General features: G+C 36.4%; 3 protein-coding genes and 1 pseudogene across 6 annotated transcripts; 1 reads left to right on the forward strand and 3 right to left on the reverse strand.

Annotated features, from left to right (window-relative positions):
- Positions 1-3,457: 3,457 nt before the first annotated feature.
- Positions 3,458-5,325, forward strand: LOC147383539 (WRKY transcription factor 22-like). Its single transcript, XM_086429454.1, has 3 exons — positions 3,458-3,893; positions 4,107-4,244; positions 4,632-5,325. Exons 1-3 carry the CDS (start codon positions 3,733-3,735, stop codon positions 5,164-5,166), a joined length of 834 nt encoding a protein of 277 aa, XP_086285580.1. The 5' UTR covers positions 3,458-3,732; the 3' UTR covers positions 5,167-5,325.
- Positions 5,326-9,579: 4,254 nt separating this feature from the next.
- On the reverse strand, positions 9,580-14,859 carry LOC147383540 (uncharacterized). Of its 3 annotated transcripts, none has more exons than XM_086428329.1 (7): positions 14,389-14,859; positions 12,769-13,546; positions 10,672-11,344; positions 10,459-10,559; positions 10,258-10,347; positions 10,040-10,167; positions 9,580-9,917 (listed from the first exon to the last, which is right to left on the reverse strand). In XM_086428329.1, the coding sequence occupies exons 2-7, from the start codon at positions 13,447-13,449 to the stop codon at positions 9,773-9,775; spliced, it is 1,818 nt and encodes a 605-aa protein (XP_086284455.1). In that variant the 5' UTR covers positions 13,450-13,546; positions 14,389-14,859; the 3' UTR covers positions 9,580-9,772. The 3 variants fall into 3 exon arrangements, with proteins under 3 accessions (XP_086284455.1, XP_086284457.1, XP_086284456.1); XM_086428331.1 differs by having other exon boundaries at positions 10,672-11,329; positions 14,389-14,857; XM_086428330.1 differs by lacking the exon at positions 14,389-14,859 and adding an exon at positions 14,287-14,310.
- A 2,076-nt stretch (positions 14,860-16,935) lies between these two features.
- On the reverse strand, positions 16,936-18,921 carry LOC147383541 (UPF0481 protein At3g47200-like). The gene is made up of 2 exons (XM_086428675.1): positions 17,901-18,921; positions 16,936-17,783 (listed from the first exon to the last, which is right to left on the reverse strand). Exons 1-2 carry the CDS (start codon positions 18,660-18,662, stop codon positions 17,163-17,165), a joined length of 1,383 nt encoding a protein of 460 aa, XP_086284801.1. The 5' UTR covers positions 18,663-18,921; the 3' UTR covers positions 16,936-17,162.
- A 1,446-nt stretch (positions 18,922-20,367) lies between these two features.
- Positions 20,368-24,354, reverse strand: LOC147383542 (UPF0481 protein At3g47200-like; annotated as a pseudogene). Its single transcript, XR_015173875.1, has 3 exons — positions 23,844-24,354; positions 22,963-23,118; positions 20,368-21,899 (listed from the first exon to the last, which is right to left on the reverse strand). The product of XR_015173875.1 is annotated as a UPF0481 protein At3g47200-like (transcript).
- Positions 24,355-25,216: the final 862 nt, after the last annotated feature.

Genomic DNA, 25,216 nt, shown 5'->3' on the forward strand with positions numbered 1-25,216 from the left:
TTGCCAAGATTATCGATGACTTTCTTGACTACTCTTGATAATTTGTAAGTACTTGTCGTAGAAATGGAAATTAAAATATATCTTACAGAAGACAACAAGAAGAATGACATTTTCGATGTTGAGGCCTTGATGTTAACAGGTAGGCCGGCAGCCATGGCATGAGGAGGATTTCATTGTATAAGGGATCGCTGGAAGGATATGGATTGAAGTAGAATTTTGAGATCACAATAAATCTGTTTAGTTCGAGAACATAGGAGGTATCTCCAATATTATTTAACAAGACATAGAGGCCAATCTCTAAATCTATGTTACCAAATTCGTTCCTATACTAGATTGGACCAAGAATTGGTACAATGAGAATCAATTTGTGATTCAATTCATACTAGCTTCGTGGAATATAATGACTCACATGTTTACCAAATGAAGTAGTAGTTAGGGATACACGTGTCCGTGTGTGTACATATAATAAAACATGATGGTTGTTCCCCCTCCTTTTGTCTCAATTTGTATTCCTCCACAAAGAGGGATTGAGATTTTAAATGAATCTCGATGATTTTTTTTATTTTAAATTTTATTGTCTTTCCTCTTCTATCATTTTCAAAGAAACCCTTTCAAATTTGAATATTGTCTTTCCTCTTCTCCAATTTTCTAATACTATCTTTCAACTTTATTTTTAAATATATTTCCTCTCTTTCTTCTTCCAATAAGTGAAACCTTTTCTTCCTAACATTAACATAGTAAGATTTTGAGCCTTACTAAGATTCGATTTGCTCAAATGGATTATTACCACATCAGAAATCCAACAACACAGCCCTCTAAATTTCATCGAAAAATTTTAGATAAAAAAAAAAATAAAAATAATTTCTTCTTAACTAGATCCAAGATTTTGAAAATGGACGCTAACGAACTTCCACAGAACCCCCAAACTTAAAAATGAAATTCAAACGGTGAAAAATAACTTTTTTTTTTCTTCAAAATTCATATAATTTCATCATGTACAACCCTGAAGCATCGGATCATGTTTTTAGATGCCAAGGACCCTTAGTACGGCTAGGGGGACTGTTCCAATAATAATCCTCCTACGAATTAACAAATCAAACTGACAAAGAAACAAATTATCTCCGCCTATCCTTACAAATTGGATTTTGATAAACCATGTATTCAAAGTCTTATTGAGCAAATTATTGAACCAAATAATATAGGTCTAAATCACGTAAAATAATTTCGTATGGATTCTAAGAAGAGTTTGCCGTAGCTCACATCCCTGAATTCTGTATTTACATTGTCTCAACTTTCTCTCATTCTTTTGAGATAAACGAGAAAACCTTCGCTAGTTATTGGCGTGGAAATTAACCAAAGATTAATAAAAGAAAAGGAAATTTGAACTAGGAATTTAAATAAGTCTAACATGAAATCAATAATACAAGTGTGGTAGATCCCACACCATTTAAGTATTATAGCTAGGTATCGTACCATATTAGCTATAACGTGGACGTGGAGGTGTTGATACACATTAATGTATTATTGTCCAACCTTATCATATTAAGTGTAGAGTGATAATCATATACTACAGGGAGATATACTTTTTTTTACATACGTGCCAAGTGTTTGGGTGGGAGAAACATTTGTGATTTAATGGATGCAACAACGTCGATAGCAAATAGTAATCTTTCCTGTAGTTAATTTTAAATACTACACAATTAAAAGTTTAAAAGAAAAATCAACAGCTCGAGCATGTGAGGATCATGGTGGAGATTGGATTTAAAAAAAAAATGATTTTTTAAGTCTGATCCAAGTTTTGAAAATGGACAATCCCTGAACTTTAGTATTTTTACGATTGGATTTGTGCATCTATACATGAAATGGCGCTCCTTCAACCATTCAAATTTATTACAAAGAACTACAGAGAAAAAGTACTACAAAGGAGTTGCTTCTAATGTCTAATCTCTTAATATGTTTAAGTCAAATATTTCATTTTAAAACTCAAAAAATAATTAATATGTTGATTATTGGTCATTTTGAGTTTTGTGAATAATATGGATCATAGGCATGAAGTTACTTATGAAATCTTTGGTAAGTTAAAAGAGACAATCGTGGACAGGTAAATTTATATATATATATATTGACAAATTAATGTTAGAATGACTTTAGTGGGGGACACACGGGAGAGATCTTGACCTGGTGGTACACACATGCCCATAAATGCATTTTCTCCGAGATATGAGTAAAATGCATCTACAAACATGCACTTACCACCACGTCAAGGTGTCCCCCCCATGTGTCCCCAGCTGAGGTCACTCCACCACGACTCATATTAATAAGGTATTTTATTATTTTAAGGCATTTAGTTTTGAAATTTTACATAATTGGAATATCTAAGTTACTATGCAAAAATTAGGAGGCTTTTTAGTAAGAAAACCCTTTATGAGGGTGCATTAAGTAATTTTCATAAAAACAAGTGTGTGCCCATTCCGCATGAAGGACGCTGAATGACACGTCGCAATCAAGTTAATAGCACTACATGTTCCGCTAGTCACGTTAGGGAACTTTTGATGAATAGTGGGATAATAAAAATTCTACAATCCAACGTCGTTGGACACTAAATGTCCAATTGACTAATAATATATGGATTCTGAATAGTTCGGCTGGTGTTATTTTAAGTCTAGCATATCTGAGAGACTGTCAGCTACCGTTGGATCTGTTTGATTGGTGGTTCTTCTAACATGCACCTTGTCAGTTTAAGTTGCTAATATATTAATAATATAACATACGCCTGTGGCACGTAATAGCCCACCAAAGCCGGTAGTGCAAAGAATGGAATCTGATTGGAGTCCCTTTTATTTTGAGAGCTGCTATTGGCGCCCCAATTTTACTTATTACAGTCCAACTTCTTAAATTATTTCTCGAATTAAGAATTAAGACAGACTGTTCAAACATTAGAAGGTTATGATTAAACTCATATAAATTCCTAAATCAAAAATATAAAAAAAGGATTAGTCAATCACTTATTTTCTTTTTCATGCATTGAATATGAAAAAAATTTCAAGTTTGGTATATTATTCGTTTTAATTCTCAAAACATACATTCGTCATTTTTTTAACCTACGAACTTGTGAGATTGTCAATTTTAATATCTACGAATTTGTAGATATACCAATGAATTCATTGATTACAACAATGATGAATTCATATGAAATGCATGTTTTGGAAATTAAAATAAATAATGCACTCAAATCAGAATTTGGATTTAAGTTGTCCACGTTTCAGCAAGAATCACTTTTCTTTATTTTTAATTGGGGTGTAAGAAGTAAAAGTTGTGCCACCAGCAGTTCTCTTTATTTTTATCAAAATGTTTTTTTTTCAGAGAGAGAGAGAGAGAGAGAGAGAGAGAGAGATGGGTTAGGTGGAGGTGTTGGGTAGGGGGATTGTGGATGAAATTCATATTTATTGCTTTTTAAATAAAAAACAGTTGTGTAGGAGATATGTTTATCACTTTGCATTTATTTAAAGAGAGTGAAAGGGAGAGAGAGAGAGCAAGTTGGGCTCTCTTATCTCTTGTGTTGTGTCCTCCCCATTCCCTCCTCTTCATTACTTCCTAGTCTGATTCTCTGCAACTGCAACTCCATCTTTCATTAACTTCCATAACTAAGATCAGCTTTTAAGACATATAAGAAGAAGAAGAAGAAGAAGAAAAGCACAGCAACAGCAACTTATAAACAAAAAAAAAAAAGCCATGAAAGAAGACAATGATGTAAAAGAAAGCAAGTCACAAAGAAACATAGGCATAAAAGAAACCCATCATAAGAGATCAAGAATAGGAGGTTCTTCCTCTGAAAAAGCTGACCCAAAGCCTTCAAAAGAAACCAATATGGAAAATCAAGCCTCCAAAGGAAGGTGGGTTTAAGTTTCTTTTCTTCTTCTTCTTCTTTTTTTTTTCCTTTTTTATGAAGTTGGTTTTGAAGAATGATCCTTTTGTTTAAATCTTTTTCCTCTTCTTCTATATATTTATTTATTTATTTTAATACATGGGAGGCATTTGAACTTGGAGATAACTTTTTTTTTTTTTTTGCTAATTTTTTTGTAATTTATGATCATGTGGTACAATAGAAAAGTGTATCAGAAGACAGTGGTGACAGTAAGGATTGAAACAAGCAGTGGTAGACAGAAGAATGAAGGGCCACCTTCTGATATCTGGTCTTGGAGAAAATATGGACAAAAACCCATCAAAGGATCCCCTTATCCAAGGTACCTTCTCCTTCTTGAAATTTTTTATTTTGTTTAGTGGATCTCTTCCCCAAGATCCATCACTTCAATGTATATGGCTCATTCTTCTCATAGAAGAACACCCAAATCTTCATTTTCTTACTTGATTAAAGGGTTTCTAGAAGGAAAAAAAAAAAACATGAAAATTTTGTTTTATTTTCAATAATTTTGTCATTTTTTCTGTGAGTCAAAGTATAACTACCAAACCCCTACATATGATCTGTTATGGTGTTCAATTCTTCTTGCTTTTCTTTTTTTCCTTCTATTATATATATAGACCTAAGAGAGAAGTTATCAAATATTGACAAACAATTTTAAATACCCATATCAAGTAATCTCATTGTCTTCTCTCTCTAATGATCTTCACAGGGGCTATTATAGATGTAGCACATCAAAAGGTTGTTCAGCAAAAAAGCAAGTTGAGAGATGCAGAACAGATGCTTCAGTGCTCATCATCACTTACTCCTCAAGTCATAACCATCAAGACCCTGATCACATCCATCCCAACAGTCTAAATCAAGAACAAGACTTTGAAACCCAACCCACTGATGAACTGCCCACCACCCCAAAACAACAACAACAACAACAATCTATCATCACTAGTGCAGAAGAAAAACTCACTGAAGATCATCTACACTACTTCCAATCACCAATCAAACCTTTAAACATAACTCTAGAGGAAACCCATGACTCATTAAACCTCCTGTTTGATGAAGAACCAATCTCTTATCCCACTCTCATGACCTTCTCTACACCCAAATCTGAAGAAAATGACTTCTTTGATGAACTTGAGGAGCTACCCATCTCTTCATCTTTTACAAGCTTTATAAGCAGCAATTTCTTTGATGAAACAAAAGATCAGGATTCCTTCAGCCAACCCCAAATTTTTGGGATAAGGCTTTGATGGAAGGATCATTGTTCATCTCTTTTGAGATAGTATTAGTAAATTGTAGTTCTAGATGATATACCCACTTGTAATTTATGGTTTTTTTCCCCTTTCTTGGGTAGGTACATAATGACAATTTGAGATTGGTTATAGGGTATTTGTGACATTTGGATTGAATGATCTTGACAAATGTGAAACCCATAAATCCTCAAAAGGGTCTGAAGGTGGAGGGTTTTGAGTGGTTGTGATGATGAAGGCTTTGTTTTTTGGGTGTGATTTGGTGGAAAGAGTTGTTGTGCTCTTTTGGCAGTTCTCTTTGATTGGGGAGATTCCAATTACTGGATATCTCTTTCTACTAAAAAGCTGGTGAACTTTTTGGTAGTAAAAAGATAGCTTCCACAAAATGCCAAACCAACAAATATTCTTTGGTGGGGAAATTGCTTTGCTTGTGATTCCACAGACACCCCCACAGTCAATTGAAATCTATCTCAGATACCCCTCTTCTGGATACAATGGCTAAAATACCCATTGAGTTGGTGAAACATTGAAATATATATGCCCTTATTATTAGATTTAAAGCCTAATTCTTGGTTAAAATAAAGAATAATGCTGAAGTGACCTCTTGATTATACCTCTTATCGCACATCTTCACGTGAAAGTGAAAGTGTATAGGAGCCATGGATGCTTTCCATAAATGCTTTTCATCGAGATTGGAGTCAAAAGCATCTATGGTTCCTACACACTTTCACATCACGATGTGCGATATGAGGAACTATCTTGAGGTCACTCCAGCACGACTCTAAAATAAAAGCTTAATGGGGAGAGAGGGGGATCCTCTATAGTACATTTTTTCTGTAGTACACTTGAAATAGTGAAGAATCCATGTTGAAAAATATAAACTAACACATCGATCATGTTATGATCATGACTTAGATCAGATTTAAAAAATAATAACTTAAACCTAATTGAAGGCATTGAAAGTGAATGGTCAGTGCAACTCCCAAATTACAATGGTGGGATTTTGATGTCTCTTGCATGCGGCGTGCTCTCAACCGTTGAACTCCATTACAGGGAACTTCAAGGAAAATATACTACAAAGGATCCGCTCCCAGCTTAACTGTCAAACAAGCTTCAATGCTTAAGTCAGATTTACTCCTAATTATTTATGGGAACCTCAAAATTAAGCAGATCATACTCATCATTTCACACTCGTCTTTTAGGAAGTTTCTTCTCTTATTTCTTTTTCATCACAATCTCGCCCTAAATGCTCCTCTTGATCTTAAGCAATCATGGTTATCACTTCCTAATAATCTCTCAGCTAGTTACATGTTAACATGGCACTCCCAATTGGCACACTATCAAGGTCCCGTTTATAGGGTTTAGGCTCGATATCTCATCATGTGTCCTTGGGAGGAAGAATCTTCATAGATTCTTTCTTGTATTCCAAACCATTTTTCACAAATCTCGACGTAACACGTTTATGCTTGGGAAACATTCAATTTTGAATCGGGATCAAGTAAGGTGTCACATTCATTAAGAATAAGAACAATGCCTACTGGGCACATTTTGAACACTTTGATTGGAGTTTAAAACACATTGGGTTCCTAACCAAGTCAACAGTGTCTATGTGGCACATTTTGGTTGGAGTTTAAAACACATTAGGCTCCTAACCAAGCCATTTTCTATTTTGCATATAGCCCGATATAATTAATGTCCGATGAAAACGTGCCACAAGGTTCCTAACTAAGCCATCAGCATGCCACATAGGCACTATATGTTGTTATTGGAATGGAACACCACTCTGGAGTCTGGGATCACGACTCACAAATGAGTTGATATGACCACATTATGGTAAATGGTAGAACATGAATTCATGTAAGCTAAGTAAATAGTTGCAGTAGTAGTATTAAGTATCTATGGTTCAGGAATCATGTTAACCTAAGAAACCAAAACTAGTGCCCCTTACATCACTCCTTACGTTTGCATATTGCTATTATGCATTTATATAGTCGCTGGTGGAGCCTACAAGTTATTGAATAATGTAACAATCAAGCCAGCCATCAATTGGACCAATTTTGGGAACATTAGTAAGAAGGGAGGGAGGTGCACATAAGACTGAGTTTTGCTATCCTTAGAAATGACGAAAAGTAGTTATTAATTAGGACTGGTTGGCACGGGAACATGTGTGGGGTGACCTCTGAGGAGACTAATATTAATCATCATCTACGTTGTGCATGTGCCTTGTATTCTATTGGGGGTACTACGTGGATGCCAAGCCCACTGAGCTGTGGGGGTGCAAGTGACAGCACGCCCTGGACCAAATTCTTTAGGATTATCAAAAGGGTAAATATGTAATATTTTCTTAAGGATACTTACATCATTTCTTTTGTGATATATATATAGGGTCAGGATCACAGACACATAAAGTGACTTATATATCCACAAATCAACATAGCCGTCAGATTAATCAGAGAATCAACGGTCGCGACATAAATTAGAGTGTGCTCATTGTTTCACTTATAATTTTACATTATTTGCAACTACCTCCCTAAAATAAGAAATCGAAACTAAGGTGGTGTTTGTTTGCGCTATTTTTCAGTGCTTATTGCTGAAAAAAATTAAATTCAGCACTTTTGTCAAAATAGCGCGTTTGTTTACTCGTGCTTATTGCTGAAAATAAGTGAAAAAAATTCAGCACTATTTTGATGCTGAAAAAAAGTGCTGAAGCGGTAAGCACTTCGCTTTTTCAACACGGACAAGTATGCCCTTTGTTTTTTTGAGCATGGACAACTATGCCCTTATTCTTAAAAGGATATTACCTCTTATATCCCATGGATAAGTATATAGACACCCCACAAATTAATAAACCCACACCATAGCTAAATTATTTTGTCTTATATGGGTTAAAAATTTTGGAATGAGTTGATTTTTGGTGAGGATGATCTCTACAATGAGGAGATCATTCTCACAAAAAATCAGCACATCTTGAAACTTTTAACCCTATCAAAACAAGTTCAAGAACTGTAAATTGTCCATTTTTTTTTTTTTTTGAAAACTATTTTTAACGAGTTAGAAGTTTCAAAATAAACTGATTTTTGGTGAGGATGATCTCTAGACCATATAAATTATCCTCACAAAAAATTTGGTCATTCCAAAAATTTTAATCCATATAAAACAAAATAAAAAATGGCTATAGTGTGGGTTGCCCTTATTAATTCATAGGGTGCTTTAATAATTACACATCCTTCATTTCCATCGAAAATTATTCATAAAAAATTAAGTTCTTTTTAAAGTTGATTTCAAATTTTGGTGACTTGTATGACATTATTATTTTTAATTTGAAATTTGTGGGCTTTTATAAATAGAAATTATTATTTATAAATTGAAGATTTGAGTATTATTTATTATTTAAAAATAAATTGTATTTTAATTTTATAAGAAATAATATATTTTATTGTGTTTGATAATAAATAAGCATTTAAAACATGCAAACAATGTATAATATGATTGTAAGGGTAACAAAGACAATTTATCAGTTTCAGCAATGTGTAACAAACATGATTCAGCATCTAAACAAACAACTTTTTTAGCACTTAAATTCAGCGCTTATAAGTTTCAGCGCTTAATGCTATTCAGCACTTATTTTTTTCAGTTTAACAAACAGCACCTAAAACAGAACTCATTCTACACTTTTCTTGTCTTCATCTTAGGCAAAAAATAATTTCAAAATTGCAATTAAGTAAATTTGTTGAGTAATAAATATATTTGCAAAAGATTTATTACTCACATATAAGGGTAATAGAAAAAGGATCAAACACATCCATTTACAATTTATTTTTTCCTGGATCATTATTCCAGTGTTTTGTGAATAGGAGACGAAATTCACCAAAACTGAAGGTCTATAAGCAATCTAGCCGAATCATGTAAATCTAGCTTTATTTTTATTTTATTTTCTTTGGTGACTGCTCATGGTTTTCAACAAAGTACTTAAGAAACATTGATGTCGCTGGTTTTCTAAGTTACGAATCCATGAAGGCCTAGTATTTAGTGTCAATGGACTTGAAAGATCGTGTCACATGCATTTGGTTTTGGGGTTCAATTTGAATTATATTGTGTAGCTTTCAGACTCTGTTCTATTCAAAATTTAACAGAATATGGTTTGTGGAGCCTAATAGTACTAGTTAGCAAAGAGTTGGTGGTAATCAATGGAAAACTTCTGGGAAGCTCAAGATGAAGCCCTTGGTCCGTAGGACAATTCCATAGCCCTAAATTTGTTAGGGATATTTATAATTCTTTTCTGCCAGAAAGCTTACGATTTGTTAGGGCTGTTTATAGATATTGTCTTCCATCATTTGTCTACAATCTAACTGTTCGAATCTTCATATCTGTTTTTTCAAAATAAAGACCTAGGCAACGTACAACTTTCACCAGAAAAAAAAAAATTGTATTTATGCATCTTTAAGCAGTATCTCACGTCAAATGATAATCTGAGCTTAAGTAAAGCTCTCTGCCTCAGATTTGCAGAAATCATCCTCCACTACTCAATAGTAATTACAAAACATTGGAAGAATATGAGCACAGGTTGACAAAAGCTAATGCTGCTAAGTCAAGGTCGTCCGAAACATCAGCAGATTGATACAGGCTGCTTCTGCTCATTTATTGCTCTATAGCACTGAAGACTGCATAGTGGGAGCTTTGACTTCGAATCACGGTATTTGTATGTGTTGGTGCATGAAGGACCAGCACATTTCTCACGCGGAGGAGGATAACTGAAAATACAAACCAAGAACCAGTTGTCAACCATCAGCAAAACAAGAAATAGAATAACTATAAATGTGGGTAGCCAAGATAACAATCAAACTTGAATCTCGAAGAAGATAGGGATGCCAACCTGCACGGTTTGGGGTCAAATATACTTGGCAGGCCCATTTCTTTGGGGAATATAACCACCGTCCCACTTGGACCCATGACCCATCTGACAGTATTCGATGCAAGTGTCAAAGCGCTGGCAGCCTTCTCCTGTGTACAAAAGCATTAAATCTCAAAACTAAACAAGGGGTAATCAAATATGATAAAAATGAGAGTCAATTTTAGTGCAATTCTCTGTACCTGTGCTATCTCATCACGTCTCTTCTTCATCTTGTCCTCCCGCTTCTTCCTACTGGAGTCCTGACCAAGTATTTTCCTGATTGCCTCCGCCTACAAGATTCAAACTAAGTAAGCATGTTTCCCTTCAAAAAGATACAATAAAATGGACGATTCATCTTTGAAAAAGAAAACGAAAAAGAGAACATAAAATGAAGGGCAGACCTCAGACTCCCGAGCGGCCTTCTCCACTTGCATTCTACGTCTTTGAGCAGCTTCGGCTTTCTTCAGTTGCAGCTCCACTTCAGAAAGCTTCTCCTTTTGCTCTGCCACATCGAACAACCAGCCAACAAAAGAATGGAGGAATTTAATAAAATTTTCGACAATCTTATTTAAATATTAACTGAAGAAAGTAAATAGAAAGAACAAAATGCTTACTTCTTGAAGGGGCAGGCGGCAAACCATTTGGGAACTCAATTAGACTTGAACTAAGACCCGTCGAAGAGATGTCTTTGCCGGACTGAAGGGCCCGTTGACGTGTTGTAAGAGACAGTTCCTTCTTACCTACTAGCTGTGTCTTCCTCCTACCTTCGGGCCCCCCATCTGATGTTGGTTCTTCCTCTTCCATATAATCTGTATCCACAGATACTGATCTCGACTTCTTCTTACCATCTCTACCCAACTTTGACGAACCATACTCCTTATCTTCATCATACTGACCATCAACTGGCCTACTGTTTATAACCCTCGAAATCCGAAGTCGTTTCTTGCTTCCTTCTTCCTCATTGTCATCGCACTCAGCGGCATAATCTGCAGTCGTCTTGGAAGTTTTCAGTCTCTCAAGATATTTGATCTCCTCATCTTCATCACCATCATCAAATGCTCCATCTAAGACACGTCGCTTGGGGACTCGTCTACTCTTACGAACTGGCTCAGACTTGTCTGTTTGTTTCCCAGTGACACTATCTTCAGGTATCCTGTTTCTTGAAGAATCCTCCTTCCTGAGACTAAAACCCCCTCCAGAGAAATCCTTCCATGGGACTCCTTGCAAGCTACTGTCCTTTCTTGGAGGAGAGCCATCATCATCCGAAGTGTCCTGCAACAGAGTGGCCTGTTCAATACAAATTTCTTTATAGGATTTTACAGCTTATTTTCAACGAAAGTTTCATAAAGAAAATTAATACAATTTTGTTTTAATAAGCAAAGACAATTAATCTGATAGTCTTGTGGGTATTAATACTGCAGGGAATCTTCCATATAACTGGCATAAAAAAGCTCAATTGCCCGAGATGTCTAATTAATGAGTTCGGCATAGATAATTTCTAGCCTTGTCTTTTACGACATAACCCAATTATTGGGATCAGTAACAAGCCCTATTTTCTTTAGTTAACTCTTGCACCAACCATATCTTCAGTCAAAGCATGTTTCTTCATATATTTTCTTACTTTCGTCATCAATGTCATTTTTTTTATACATAAGCAAGACTTGAATCCACTACCTCAAAGTTGTTTTGCAATGTGTCAAACCAACTAAGCTATGGGTCTAAGCCCATAGCATGTCATCTTTGGTCGATCAATGTCATTTTCGGTCTTTCACCCTTTTAAATCCCTCAACTTGCACCAAAGTTCTATTTGCTGGTGTTGTTATTAGACTTCTTTTTTTTTACAGGTAAAAAAATTTATTAAAAAGAAAAGGAGGTCAAGATGACCACCCGGCATTTGCCAAATACAAAACTTGAAAATATTTATAATAAAAAAAATAAGAATCCAAAGGCCTAATATTGCTCACAACTCACTAATATTACAAACTCTATCCTATATAAACAAGAAAGTTCATTGTTGACTTTGCACAAGAAATAAAGAAACCCAAGAATTTATATGACAGGCTGTTGACTTAAAATGAAACACCCCTTGAACAACTTTTCATTTCAAATAATTTTGCCTTATTTTATAATTCCTAAATTTCCTTGAATATACCCATTTCTAATTGTAGTGTTACATACTGAACCATCTCAACATCCGATCTCAACTATTCGCACTTTATGAAAATGTACTTTCTTGCATATGTTGAAGGGTTCTGAGTACTGAAACTATCGACCGAGATTCGAAAGAAAGAAGTTCGTTTAGCAAATTGGCAACATTCTAATTCAATTAATTTTGATGATAGAATTCCTTGGCGTCCATACACTGCATTCTTTGGACACAACTGCATATCCACCCACTAGATACTATTAGGCTATAGACCTACTAACAAAATAATATAATATAATATAATATTTTTATTTTTATTTTTTATAACTGAAGTCAAGAGATTTCCCCCCAATTACATTAGTATGGGACCAGTTCATGACCCCCAATTATATTAGATACAATTAGGCTATAAACCTACTAACAAAATAATGTAATTTCTTTTTTTTTTGGAACTGGAGTAAAAAGATTCCCCCCCCCCCCCCCCCTTTCTCCTCCAATTATACTAGTATGGGAACGGTTCATGACCCTCCATTTCAATAGTTGACATTAAGCAATAGGGAAGTACCTGAAGAATCAGTCTCTGTCGTGGCCGAGGAGCATCAGAAGAGCGAGAAAATTTCAAGGAAGACGACCCATCTGACTTGGAGTTTGCATGTATTGTATGAGTAACACCCCCAACTTTGAGCTTGACTTTTCTAAGCTTATTCTCATTTCCCACGCCACCCAAATGAACCGAACTCTGGATTTCTCCATTACTTCCGCTGCCCATATGGCTATCAGGCTTTCTTGATTGCAGTTCAAAGACTTCCTTGCCTTTGCTCGTGCTTTTCCAATTTGCCGGGGCAAGGACACCTTCGCTGCATCGTTTGAAATCTGACCCACTTTGCCCATCATTACTGCCTCTTGAACCACGGTTTCCATAAAACCCGTCATATTCTCCAAATGTTCCATCTCTCCTAATCTTTTTAGGGGCAGTTTCACCTTCACCTTGGTGAACAGATGAAACCCCGAGAGCACATTGGTTCAGATCGATCTCTTTCTTCAGTAAACTGGTTTCATAACCAGTGTTCTCATCGCTGGAGACCTTGCTCAGATTATCCGAAGGCGGAGTGGACGACAGTGATGAGATGTCACGACTGTCAGGAAATTGTTGTGAAACAGATCGAGGCCGCCGGGATGTGTTACTTCTCTGCCTCCTCACCATAACACCTAAATTTTCAAATCTAGAATGTCCAAAACCTTCCATTATGGGAAAAAACTGAACTTACACCACAGGACCAGTGGTGTGGCTGATCTTTTGAAGATGACGGAGAAACCTCACTGAAGTTGAGGATTCCAGAATCCTAAACAAAAGAATAATGGATCCAGTAATTATCTATATTGAATAAAATAAAATAAAAACAAAGAAGATAACGGACTAAGGGAAAGCAGAATATAACAACAACATTCACACAAAAATTGCCAAGAAACATTCTCAAGTTCACATGGAGAACATAAAACAAACAAGGAAATACGAGGACTGGGAAAAGCAAAACCCGCAATCCTGATTAAAAGAAAGACAATTGAAGGTAATGCAAAAGTAAAATACGTTAGCAAAGATCATTCCAGGAATGTAAGTAAGTTAGAACACCCTGATAGAGAAGAAATCGATTAAGAGATACAAATATCAGAAAGATCAAGTTAATTGTGAGGAAACAACTAAATTATGGTAACATAAACACATCGAAAATAAAAGAATCCCAGATGAAAAAACAAAGAAACTGAAAAGCTTAGACAGATAAACCACGAAAAATCAAAGAAATAAAGATTTCATGATAAATAATCCAAATACACATCAACCCAAAACATGAATATAAACCAAACCCACGTCAACTCATATAAAGAGAACAGAAACCCAGATCAAAGACAGATGCGAAGAACCCAAAACCACATTCAACGATCATCACAAATAAATAAAAAATAAAAAATCTTGCTAATCACAAACAGATATCCTGTAAAAACCACATAAAAGAAATAAAATCAAGATACCCACATACAAATACCTCACAAAAACCAAAAAAACTAAACAAATCAAGATACCCACATAGAGATAACCTCAACAGCAACACATAAAGGAAACAAAGTCGAGTCCAACCTCGCCCCAAATGGCAGAGACAGAGAGGAGAGAGAGAGAGAGAGGCGTTACCTGATCGGTAATAACGAGGGATTTGCAAACCCTAGCTCAGCGTTGAGAGAATCGAAAAAGTCAGAAGAAAGTAAGGAAGAGAGAGAGAGAGAGAGAGTAGGGGGTTGGGTTTTTATTGGGTTAGAGTTAAATGTAGGGTTAGGGTTAGGGTTAGGGTTAAAGGAGAGAGAGAGTTTGAGTTTGAGTTTGGGTTTGGGTTTGTCTCTCTGGTGTAGTTGGGTGTAGGAGAAAGTTGGGTGTAGGGTTGGGTCATGATGAGGAGATGGATGAGGGCAAAGAAGACGCCTAATAATCTTCTCCATCTTTCTTATTATTCCACTACACCCACACCAACACTACTCCTGTGTTTTTGTTCAATAGTCCTTATTGTCTCTCTCTCCTCTCTCCCCCCCCCCCTCTCTCTCTCTCTCTCTTCTACCTCGATACGGTTTCTTCTTCTGCAGGTATGTGCGCAGGTTAAGAACTAGCACCCCTCTGAGTATGTTAGATAATTCAGATGATTAAGAATGGAATTCGAACTGAACTGACTTTGCTGAATACTGCACCGACGTGGCAGTATAAAAAAAACCATTGATTTTTTTTCTTAGTATCTCGAGGAAAAAAACAATGGTTTTTAATATACTACCACGTCAGCGCAGTGTTCAACGAAGTCGGTTTAGAACGACTCTTTAAATTTTCTAAAGAAATTAGGCATAACTGATGACATTCCCATGATCTGATTTATCAAAAAACAAAAACATTCCCATGATTTGAGTCTAATGTTATAAACTAATTAAAATGACTTAAATGCCCTTATCCTCTAATTAAACACTAGAGATTTTTTCTCTCGAAAATCTTTCATCATCTTCAATTCATCCATTTCATTCTCACCTTAATCTCTTCTTGAAAACCGTTGATTTTTCGAAAATAATTTGATCGTCTTCTACTTCTTTGAAAAACCGATCTTATTCTTGAGGTTTAAAATTGGAGTAGAAAAAAAATCCCAAGGTCGATGATAGAGGTAAATTATTTGCCCATGAGAATATAAATGACTGAATTTGGTTGAGATGAGGACATTTAAATTATTTTCCTTAGTCTATTTGGATAGACCAAAGTCAAGGGAGTTGTATCTCAAATATTCACAGAAACATAGACAGGTATGTCTAAACGAACTTGTAATTGTGAATTTGTGACCAATACTAAGGAAAATTCTGAAGTAATATTAAAATTGACATCAATTCTCACATTACTGATGTGAATGTATATATGGAACCATAGAAGTTTTTCATCAAAATACGAGTGACAAGCATCTATGGCTATTTGTGTACCTCCACATCAGCAATGTGAGAATTGATGTCAATTTTAATGTTACTTCAGGGCGACTCTAAAAATAAACATAAATCATTGCCTTGCCATATTTAACTTTCATATTAATGAAATTACACCCATCAAAATGAAGCAATCATATTTTAAAAAACAAGGAAAAGTGTAAGAAATTTTTTTAATTAGTAACAACTAAAATAGAGTAAAAAATTCAAGAAGACTTAATCCACCTTTTGATCACTACATTGAGATTCATGGTTGAGGACTACCCTGAGATATGTATGGGCTTATTTGCAATCACCCCAATCTAAGAACTCTATCCATCCCCAAGGGAGGGATCATCCTATGTGCCACTCGGGTTAGGGTTGCAAGTTGGGTGGGGTTGGAGAAACACACACTTGACAAACACCAATCCAGTCCTGTGCTCAACCTGACCTCAAGCATAAAATGCTCAACTCAAACCCAACCCAAGTGGGGTTGGTTCACTCTTCAATAAAATTATAAAATTTAACAATGACAAGGGCTTTATATAAACATAAGTGGAATGTAAAAGAAAAAAAAATCTATATAATAAAACACAATGGTGAGGCCTCCTTTAATGGGCAATAAATATCTCATCAAATTCAATGATCCCATCGGATTTGAGTTTGATCCGCCCAAGTTGCAACCCTAGGTCGAGCACTCTACACTAAAGGTAGAGGGTTTGTTTAGTGTGCCGGTCAAGCACTCCACCCCCATAGAGCAGAGAGCTCAGCCAAGAGACTAATCCTGAGGGAAACCCGTTTAGCCCGACCCTCACCGACCAAGGTGAACTCTAATTATATTAAAAAATTAGGTTAAAAATTTAGCTCATGAACAAGATAGCTCGGATATGGGAATTGTCTCAGTAGAGATGTCAAGACAACTCATCTTCATCTTGAAGCCCAGAGATTTGCACCAAACCCACCAAACCAATTGCATAGTCAAGTGGCACAACGCCGATTGGGAAATGGGTCCTTACTACACTAGGCCATTATAGAATGAATGGTTTCATGGGGGTAATTACAAAACAAAGGGCATAATAGGGGCATGGGAGACAAACAAATGATGAAAGAATAAGCTATTTTGGAAGAGATTTTGTATTATATGTTAGGTTCAGGTACTATCAATTCTAGGTCCCCTTAGGTTTGCTTACACAAATAACATACAAAATCTATTAGATTTAAACAGTTTTGATTTCTAGATGTTCCGGCTCCAGTTTTGAAATTTGTAGTCCCGAAACTGGGATAATTGATTCTTATTCTGATTTGAGTATAGGATAATTGGATACTTCCATTGATACCCATGGTACCATATACAATAAACATTGGACCATTCAATCACTCAACTTGTATCACAAATTTGCCAACATCTTATATATAGAGATGATAAACAAGAACTAAAATCCTCAAAATATATTAATTGTGGTATAAGTTTGACAAGTCAAAGTTGTATTAAGATGGAGGAGCATAGTAAGAAACTATGGTATAAAATGTCTGTGCTAAAGTGAGCCCAATGAGAAAGATTGCTGCCAGAAGAGAAACAATGGCCCAAGGGTTGCTAAAGTAGTCATGCTTCAAGCTTGCTCGCCAAGTATGCCATTTTCGATCAAAGTATTTATTAACGTCAGCCGAAACTCCAGAAAGATAACAATCATTGATGTCGAATGCAATTTCCCTACAAATGCTGTTGAAGAGACGGGCCACCTCGTCTTCGCTCCCCAGCCCATGGTTTATAATCCCTTGGTAACGAAGATACCCCACGTCTCGCGGAGTATTAATTAGCCCATCCATGAAACTCATGTACGAGCTGACATGGTTACTACAATGTGGGTAGCGTTGCTCGAAAGCCATGAGGTTAAGGAAGATGGCCTTGGTTGAGTCATGGATTATTAGGGGAGGAATGTGAAGAGTACCTTTCTTGAATACGATATCCATGAATTTATCTGAGTTCTTCTTTCGGAATTTCACTCCTGAATCCCTTAACTTAGTGACACAATGCATCATTAGCTGGGGCTGATAGTTGTGCTTAATCAGAACACACCCGAATGTGTCCTTGGATGAGGGGATGAGACTCTGCCGAACAAGATGGAGAAAATGTAGTCCTGGCGCATTAGAATTTGTTTCCCTATATTGTGGATTCTGGCATCCGGGAATGACTGAATCAAAGAATTGAAGAGCGATCTTACTCACCGAATCAGTTTCATGTAGCTCGCAAGTAAAAGCAAATAACCGATCAAGTACGAATAAGGGAAGTTGGTTCTCGAGCATCAACAAATCCCTTTGTATACATGGCAAGACTCCACGGGAAGTAAAGATAGGATCACCCCATGAGTAACCACAATATATGAACCCCTTCACTGAGACGCTAAGCAATTCAAGTATAAAACAACCATCAAGTAACATCATTTCTACAAATTCTCGATGATCGATATCGTTCTTGAGATTTGCATAACATCGTCGTGTCTTCTCTTCTAGTTCTGACATGACCTCTAGGTAGAGCTCCAAGCTATGTCCAGTGCGTTCCATGACATGCCGTAGAAGCCTCCACTTATGCTTTTCCATGTCGTTAAGACTTGTGTTGCCTCTATGATAAGGGCCTATGGAAACCATTCGGGGTGTGTAAGCCTTGGGCTCGATTTCAAAGAGAACCATAGGAACTCTAAAGATACATTGGTCAAGCCAAGAACTCGATCCTTCACATGGAGTGATTTGATCAAGCTTCTCTTTGATTTCAATCACCCAATCTGATGTTGGTGGTATTGTAGAATTGAGTTGTTGTTCTACTAGATGTTCTTCGTTCTCTTTTCTTTCTTTATCAGCAGTTTCTTCTTGATAGAAAGTGTGTCGACGTTGACTCTGGCTCCAATCTATTGGTTTTCTCCTTCCCTTTGATGCAACAAAGACAACACCTCTTAGTGTTCTCCTTAAAAATTTTGATTCAGGGATTGTCATTTGATGAAGAGGAAGGGTAAGCCTTGTGGAGTTAAAGAAATGGAAATTGAATTGGTGAAGAAGTTATAATTTCATTGAAAGAAACTAATACTTTTTGATCTTTAATTGAAGATAAAGCCAATATATGGTCACCAAACTCCACTAGTATATTCAATTGGATTACAAAATTTTTTTTTTTGTTTGAGTATGAGGTTCATCATCCTCAGTGGACCTAATTTATTTATTCTAAATCTGAATCATAGCATCAGTGTGTGACTTAGTGAACATTTACTGTGCAATCTGTGGGTCAAAGGGATGTGATAAATTGGGGGTCCAACCCAAAACCAATTGGAAATGACTTGAGAGGCCCAGGAGCTTATAAGGAGAGAGACAAGACAATGAGTGTATGATGATGTGGGACTAAACTCAACAAACCCCTACACGTGTGGCCGAATTGGGCCAAGGCAAGTGGAGATATGAACTAGATGATGTGGAGGAGAGAAATGCCCACAATGATACCATGATAAGTTTAGGGGTCTAACTCAAAACCAATTGCCTATGAGTGAAGAGGCCCAATAGCTTATAAGGAGAGAGACAAGGCAATGAGTGTCCAATATGGGACTAAACTCAACTATGGGAGAAATATTGTTTTAAAGGTTCACATTCTTGGCATGTATGAGTGGACAACAGGGGAACAAAAGTATCTAGATTTGGTAAACCTAAAAAGTTTAATAACCTAACTGATGACTTCATCGAAAACTTGGTCGGTTCTTGATTCAATTTCATTGAGTCTTACATTTACTAAACAAAAAATTAAAAATGTGTAATAAGTTTAGTTGCAGAATAATTAAATCCCATTGACCATATAATATTTCTCGTTTGTTATCTTCCATTCTAGGTATGAAGAATATTAATATAATCTTTCTGTATACCTCTAAGTTGGTCATCAATTTAGATTCAGTTGAGATTTGAGATTAAATTATTATTTTTTAATTTTGGATTGATTATTAAAGAACCTCCAATAAAATCATATTGTCTTTCCTAAATAAATAAATAAAAATCATATTTTGAAAGTTAAATTTTATTTATTTTTATTTAAATAACATGTTATTGAAGACCAGTTTATCTTCCTAATCAATGATCTCCCACGGAGGAGCTAAATAGCTTAGTTGGTGAAATCTATGGGGTGGCAACACCAAAATTTTAGAGCTCAGACCTGTTGCGATGCAATTTTGACATTGTGGGTTAACGTCCAGCTTACATATTAAAACAAAGAGAAACAAAACGAAAGAACTCCTAATAATTGCCATTGTAACTGCACTCTTTCCTTACTTATTTATCTTCTTCTTTGGCTTCACTTCTTTGCAGATATAAACTCACTTTCAATAATAGAAGACTTGACTTTGGATAGAGTGGAATGGAGAAACATAATTCTTGTAATAAAATGCTTAACGTGATCTGGTAAGTCTTGAGAAGAACGTCCACGGTGACCGTGTCCATGGGAAGTAATGTAATAAATTGGAAATGGAGGCAACAATGGCAAGTTTCAATGCAAAATTAAGCTGAAGACAGAATAATGTCCTGATCCAAACTGCATTGTCCTTGAACAGTTTCAGATCCCACTGTACAGCATTTGCCCGACGCATGTGCTACCATTAAGATTAAGATGCTGTTGGGGAGTGTTATGCTATAGGTCCTCAAGTAACCTACCTTGCAAACAGAATTTGGATCACTTCAGGAATTATTCGGCACCTTGTAAACTAAATGAGATGTCTTTGAATCTACAATCAAGCACTTACAACGTAACTATTGCAAATTTTCCGATAACTTACATACCTAAATCATGAACAAGCCTGTAACATATACAATGTACAAGAACTAAAATCCTTAAAACAAAATTGCGGTCTTATGTATGAAAGTTTTGAGTTGTATTAAGTGGGAGGAATATGGTAAGCAATGATGGTATAAAGTGTCTGTGTGAAAGTGAGCCCAATGAGAAAGATTGCAGCTATAAAAGAAACAATGGCCCAAGGGTTGCTAGAGTACTCATGCTCCAAGCTGGCTCACCAAGTATTCCACTTTTGATCAAAGTATCTATTAACATCGACCAACACTCCAGAAAGATAACGATCATTGATGTTGAAGGCAATTTCTCTACATATAGTGTTGAAGAGACACGCCACCTCTTCTTCGCTCCCAAGCTCATGGCTTATAATCCCTTCATAACAAAGATACCCCATGTCTCGTGGACTATTTATTAGCCCATCCATAAAACTTATGTAGGTGGTGACGTGGTTACTACAATGTGGATAGCATTGCTCGAAGGCCATGAGGTTAAGGAAGATGGCCTTGGTTGAGTCATGGATTACTAGGTGAGGAATGTGAAGAACACCATTCTTGAATCCGATATCCATAAATTTATCCGAGTCCTTTTGAAATTTCACTCCTGCATTCCTTAGCTTAGTGACACAGTGCACCATTAGTTGGGGCTGATAGTAGTGCTTGATCAGTTTGCACCCAAATGTGTCCTTTGAGGGGATGAGACTATCCCGTACAAGATGGAGAAAATGTAGTCCTGGCTCATTAGAATTTGTTCTCCCACTATGGTGTTGATTTTGGCATCCTGGAATGACCGAATCAAAGAACTGAAGAGCGAGTTGACTAACTGTATCAGTTTCATCAAACTCACAGGTTATAGCAAATAATCAATCGAGTACAAATAAGGGAAGTTGGTTCTCTAGCAACAACAAGTCCCTTTGGATGCATGGCAAGACTCCACGAGAAGTAAAGATAGGATCACCCAATGAGTAACCGCAATATATGAACCCTTTTATGGAGACGCTTAGCAATTCAAGTATGAAACAAGCATCAAGCAACATCATTTCTACAAATTCCCGATGATCTATGTCTTTCTCGAGGTTTGCATAACATCGTCGCGTCTTCTCTTCTAGTTCCAACATGGCCTCTATGTAGAGCTCCAAGCTATGTCCGCTGCGTTTGAGGAAGTGTCCGAGAAGCCTCCACTTATGCTTTTCCATGTCTTTAAGACTTGTCTTGCCTCTATGATAAGGGCCTATGGACACAATATGGGGTGTGTAGGCCTTGGGCTCTATTTCAAAGAGAACCATAGGAACTTTAAAGATACAAAGGTCAAGCCAAGATCTCGATCCTTGGCTTACAGTGGCTTTATTGAGCTTGTCTTTGATTTCAATCACCCAATCTGATGGTGGTGGTATTGGAAAATTGAGTTGTTGATCTTTTTTTTTTTTTGAAAAGTATAATATATTGATAAAGGAAAACAAATACATGAAAACCCAAAAACAAGGAGGCCGAGGAGGCCTCACAAAGGACAAGAAGAAGAAAAAGAAGAAAAAATAAAAAAGCATCTCTAATTACAAAGGTCATTCCATCTAAAGACAAAATCCTCGAAAGAGAATCCTGCAAACTCTTTATACTGTTTTGACCAAAGGTACAAATAGCCCAAAATCTCCAAAAAGCTTGCATGCGAGTTTCTAGTCTTGTTATTGAACACCCTGTTGTTTCTCTCGTTCCAAACCCCCCAAGCAATAGCCGAGGGAAGCATAGCCCATAGAAGCCTTTTTCTGGAATTAAAGTCATTACTAGCCCATTCAACTAACAGGGAGGAAAACTTACAAGGAAGGACCCAATAGATGCAAAACCGACTAAGAAAATAAGACCAAATAATAGAAGAGAAAGAGCAATGAATTAGAATATGATCCACAGACTCCTCATCCCTCAAACAAAGAGGACAACAATTAGGGGTGATCCAACCTCGAACAATCAAATTATCCAACGTGAGTATCCTATCAAGGGAAGCCAGCCAAACAAAGAAAGAGACTTTAGAGGGAATAGACTTACACCAAACGATGGACCCCATAAGGGAGCGCTCCGCATGAGGATTAAGACTCTCATAGAAGGATCTGACGGAAAATCTCGCATCCTTTGCCCTCTTCCATTCCCACTTATCCTGTTCTTCCTCATTGAGATGAACCGTGTGCAGGAGATCTAGGAAAGATATCAAGTCGTTTAACTCCCAATCATTAAAATTTCTCCTGAACCCCAAATCCCACGTAGGACTAGACTCATCGCGTATCAGACACTGCTGGATAGAGCAGTTCTTTTTAATAGAACAGGCATATAATGACGGGAATTGAGTAGCCAGAGGGGATGTTCCACACCACCGATCCTCCCAAAATCTAACTCTGTCCCCTGTCCCCGCTTTAAACCTAATACCACTTTCAAAGTCCTCGCTCAGTTTAAGAACCCCTTTCCAAATGCTACACCCGTAAGAACCTTTCGCTCAGGATTTTCTTCTTTCTCTTCTCTTCTCTTGTTATCAACGGTTACTTCTTGATAGAAAGTATGTTGTTTAACTCGATTCTGACTCAACATGATTGATTGTTTTCTTCCTTGATTTCTCTTTGATGCAAGCAAGATAACACTTCCTAGCTTTCTCCTAAAATATTTTAATTCAGGGATTGTCAGTTTGGTAAAGAGGGTGAGGAAGCCTTAAGAGTAAAAAACAAATTGAAATGATTTGAGATACAAATATCAGAAGGATCAAATCAATGTTGAGGAAACAACTAAGTTATGGTAATATAAACACATGGAAAATAAAGAGAAACAAAAACAAAAAAGAAACCCATATGGGAAAAAAAAAACTGAAAAACTTTAGACAGATAAACCCTGAAAAATTAAAGAAATAAAGATACCATGATAAATAATCCAAATCAAAATAAAACCCAGATTGGAAAACTTTAAGAAATCAAGAAAACCACATGAAAAACAATACCCATCAACCACAAGAAAAGAAATCAAAACACGAAATCAGGAAGAAAGAAAACCTAATACACATCAACCCAAAACGTGAAAATAAACCAAACCCATGTTAACCCATAAAAGAAAACAGAAAGCCAGATCAAAGACAGGTGCGAAGAACCCAATACCACATTCAACAATCATCACAAATAAATAAAAAAATCCAGCTAATCTCACACACACACACACACACACACACACACACAAATCAAGACACCCACATACAAATACCTCACAAAAACCACACAAACTAAGTTAAATCAAGATACCCACATAGACATAACCTCAACAACAACACAAACGAAACAAAGTCGAATCAGACCTCGCCCCAAAAGTGCAGAGAGAGAGAGGGAGGGGCGTTACCTGATCGGTATTAACGAGGGATTTGCGAACCGAGATCAGCGTAAAGAGTAGAGAGAGTTTGGGTTTGGGATAAAAGGCTCAAACAAATGCTCTGCCCGAGCTCTCCACCCCCATAGAGCAGAGAGCTCGGCAAAGAGACTAGTCCCGAGGGAAAACCGTTTTAACCTGACCCTCACCTCTTGAGGTGAACTCTAATATTAGACAATTGGGTTACATTCCCAGTGCAACTCCGATAAAAATCTAATTCATGAACAAGATAGCTCGGATACGAAGAAGACACCCTTTTGATATCTCGAGGAGCGTGAGACTGCCACTACATTGGTTGTTTGTGATTTTCTAAATATGCAAAGTGGTTTTTAGAACTTTCGACTCTAAATCGATGCAATTCTTTTAAAAGATTATATATTGTGTCTGTGGAGAGTTTTACGATTTCCATTCTTCGAGATGTTGTTTTTGTACCGATGGCTTCAGCTTTAACTTTAGGTCTTTTTTTTGGGTACTTCTCTGATTTTTAAGAATAAAATGATACAAGCCAAAAACGTTAAGGCGTCGGTGCGGTGCTTGCTAAACATAGAGAAGTAATAAAAAATAGAGAAAAATTACAATTGAATATTGGAGAAGATGATGAATATATAGTGAATTGCATAGGGATTTCTTTTTTATCTTTTTTTTTTTTTAGATTGATTTTTTGAACTCTCTTTAAGTCTTTTAGAGGGGGTTTTATTCTTAAAATTCAGGACAAATGTCACCACATCACTATACAGGGCTAATGGTACCTAAGGAAATAATTAGACAATATTTACTGACATTTTTTTTGAAAAATTGTACTTACATCTTTATTAATGCTTTCATCGAGTTTGATTATTGGTGTCTCAAGCTCATTAATATTGAGTTAGTGAGATTTCATTATTTAGGGGTGAGTGAGTCAGAGAATGTTTCAATCACTCTCATTATAATAAGTACTCTAAGATCTTGCATTTACTGAGAGGATTTTCATATGGAAGAGTTCATAACACATTTAATTCATTGTCTTATTAGGATGTGTATTCAGAGTCTTGGTTATTGTCTTATTGACCTGATGGACTCCCTTTAAATAGATGAATCTTTACTGCCCTATACTAACTGACCCAAGATCTTGCTCATACTTTTATTTAGATAATCTTGGTTCACACTGAACTCATTTTCAACATAGTGGATTAGGTTCAAATTCTATCTTATTATTACCAATTTTGCTAAGGTGCTAAGTTGTACACCTTGAACTCCCACCTCAGTTTGTAGCAATCTAATGATATTGTTAACCTATCTTGGTATAGGAGTGTTGGTCCCTTGACCTCCCTAGTGTCAAAGGAAGTGGTGATTGTCAGTTTCTAATG

The sequence above is a fragment of the Akebia trifoliata genome, chromosome 16 (genome assembly GCF_017979445.1).
Source record: "Akebia trifoliata isolate Shusen 1 chromosome 16, ASM1797944v1, whole genome shotgun sequence".
NCBI lineage: Eukaryota > Viridiplantae > Streptophyta > Magnoliopsida > Ranunculales > Lardizabalaceae > Akebia > Akebia trifoliata.

Excerpts from the sequence above, each read along its gene's own strand:
- LOC147383539 (XM_086429454.1), top strand. The coding sequence starts at position 3,733 with ATGAAAGAAGACAATGATGTAAAAGAAAGCAAGTCACAAAGAAACATA. Across the intron at positions 3,894-4,106 it reads AATCAAGCCTCCAAAGGAAG|AAAAGTGTATCAGAAGACAG; the intron begins GTGGGTTTAAGT and ends GTGGTACAATAG. Across the intron at positions 4,245-4,631 it reads AAAGGATCCCCTTATCCAAG|GGGCTATTATAGATGTAGCA; the intron begins GTACCTTCTCCT and ends TGATCTTCACAG.
- LOC147383541 (XM_086428675.1), bottom strand. The coding sequence starts at position 18,662 with ATGACAATCCCTGAATCAAAATTTTTAAGGAGAACACTAAGAGGTGTT. Across the intron at positions 17,784-17,900 it reads AGCTACATGAAACTGATTCG|AGTCTCATCCCCTCATCCAA; the intron begins GTGAGTAAGATC and ends CTTGTTCGGCAG.
- LOC147383540 (XM_086428329.1), bottom strand. The coding sequence starts at position 13,449 with ATGGAAGGTTTTGGACATTCTAGATTTGAAAATTTAGGTGTTATGGTG. Across the intron at positions 10,348-10,458 it reads AGGCCGCTCGGGAGTCTGAG|GCGGAGGCAATCAGGAAAAT; the intron begins GTCTGCCCTTCA and ends TGAATCTTGTAG. Across the intron at positions 10,168-10,257 it reads GACGTGATGAGATAGCACAG|GAGAAGGCTGCCAGCGCTTT; the intron begins GTACAGAGAATT and ends TTTTGTACACAG.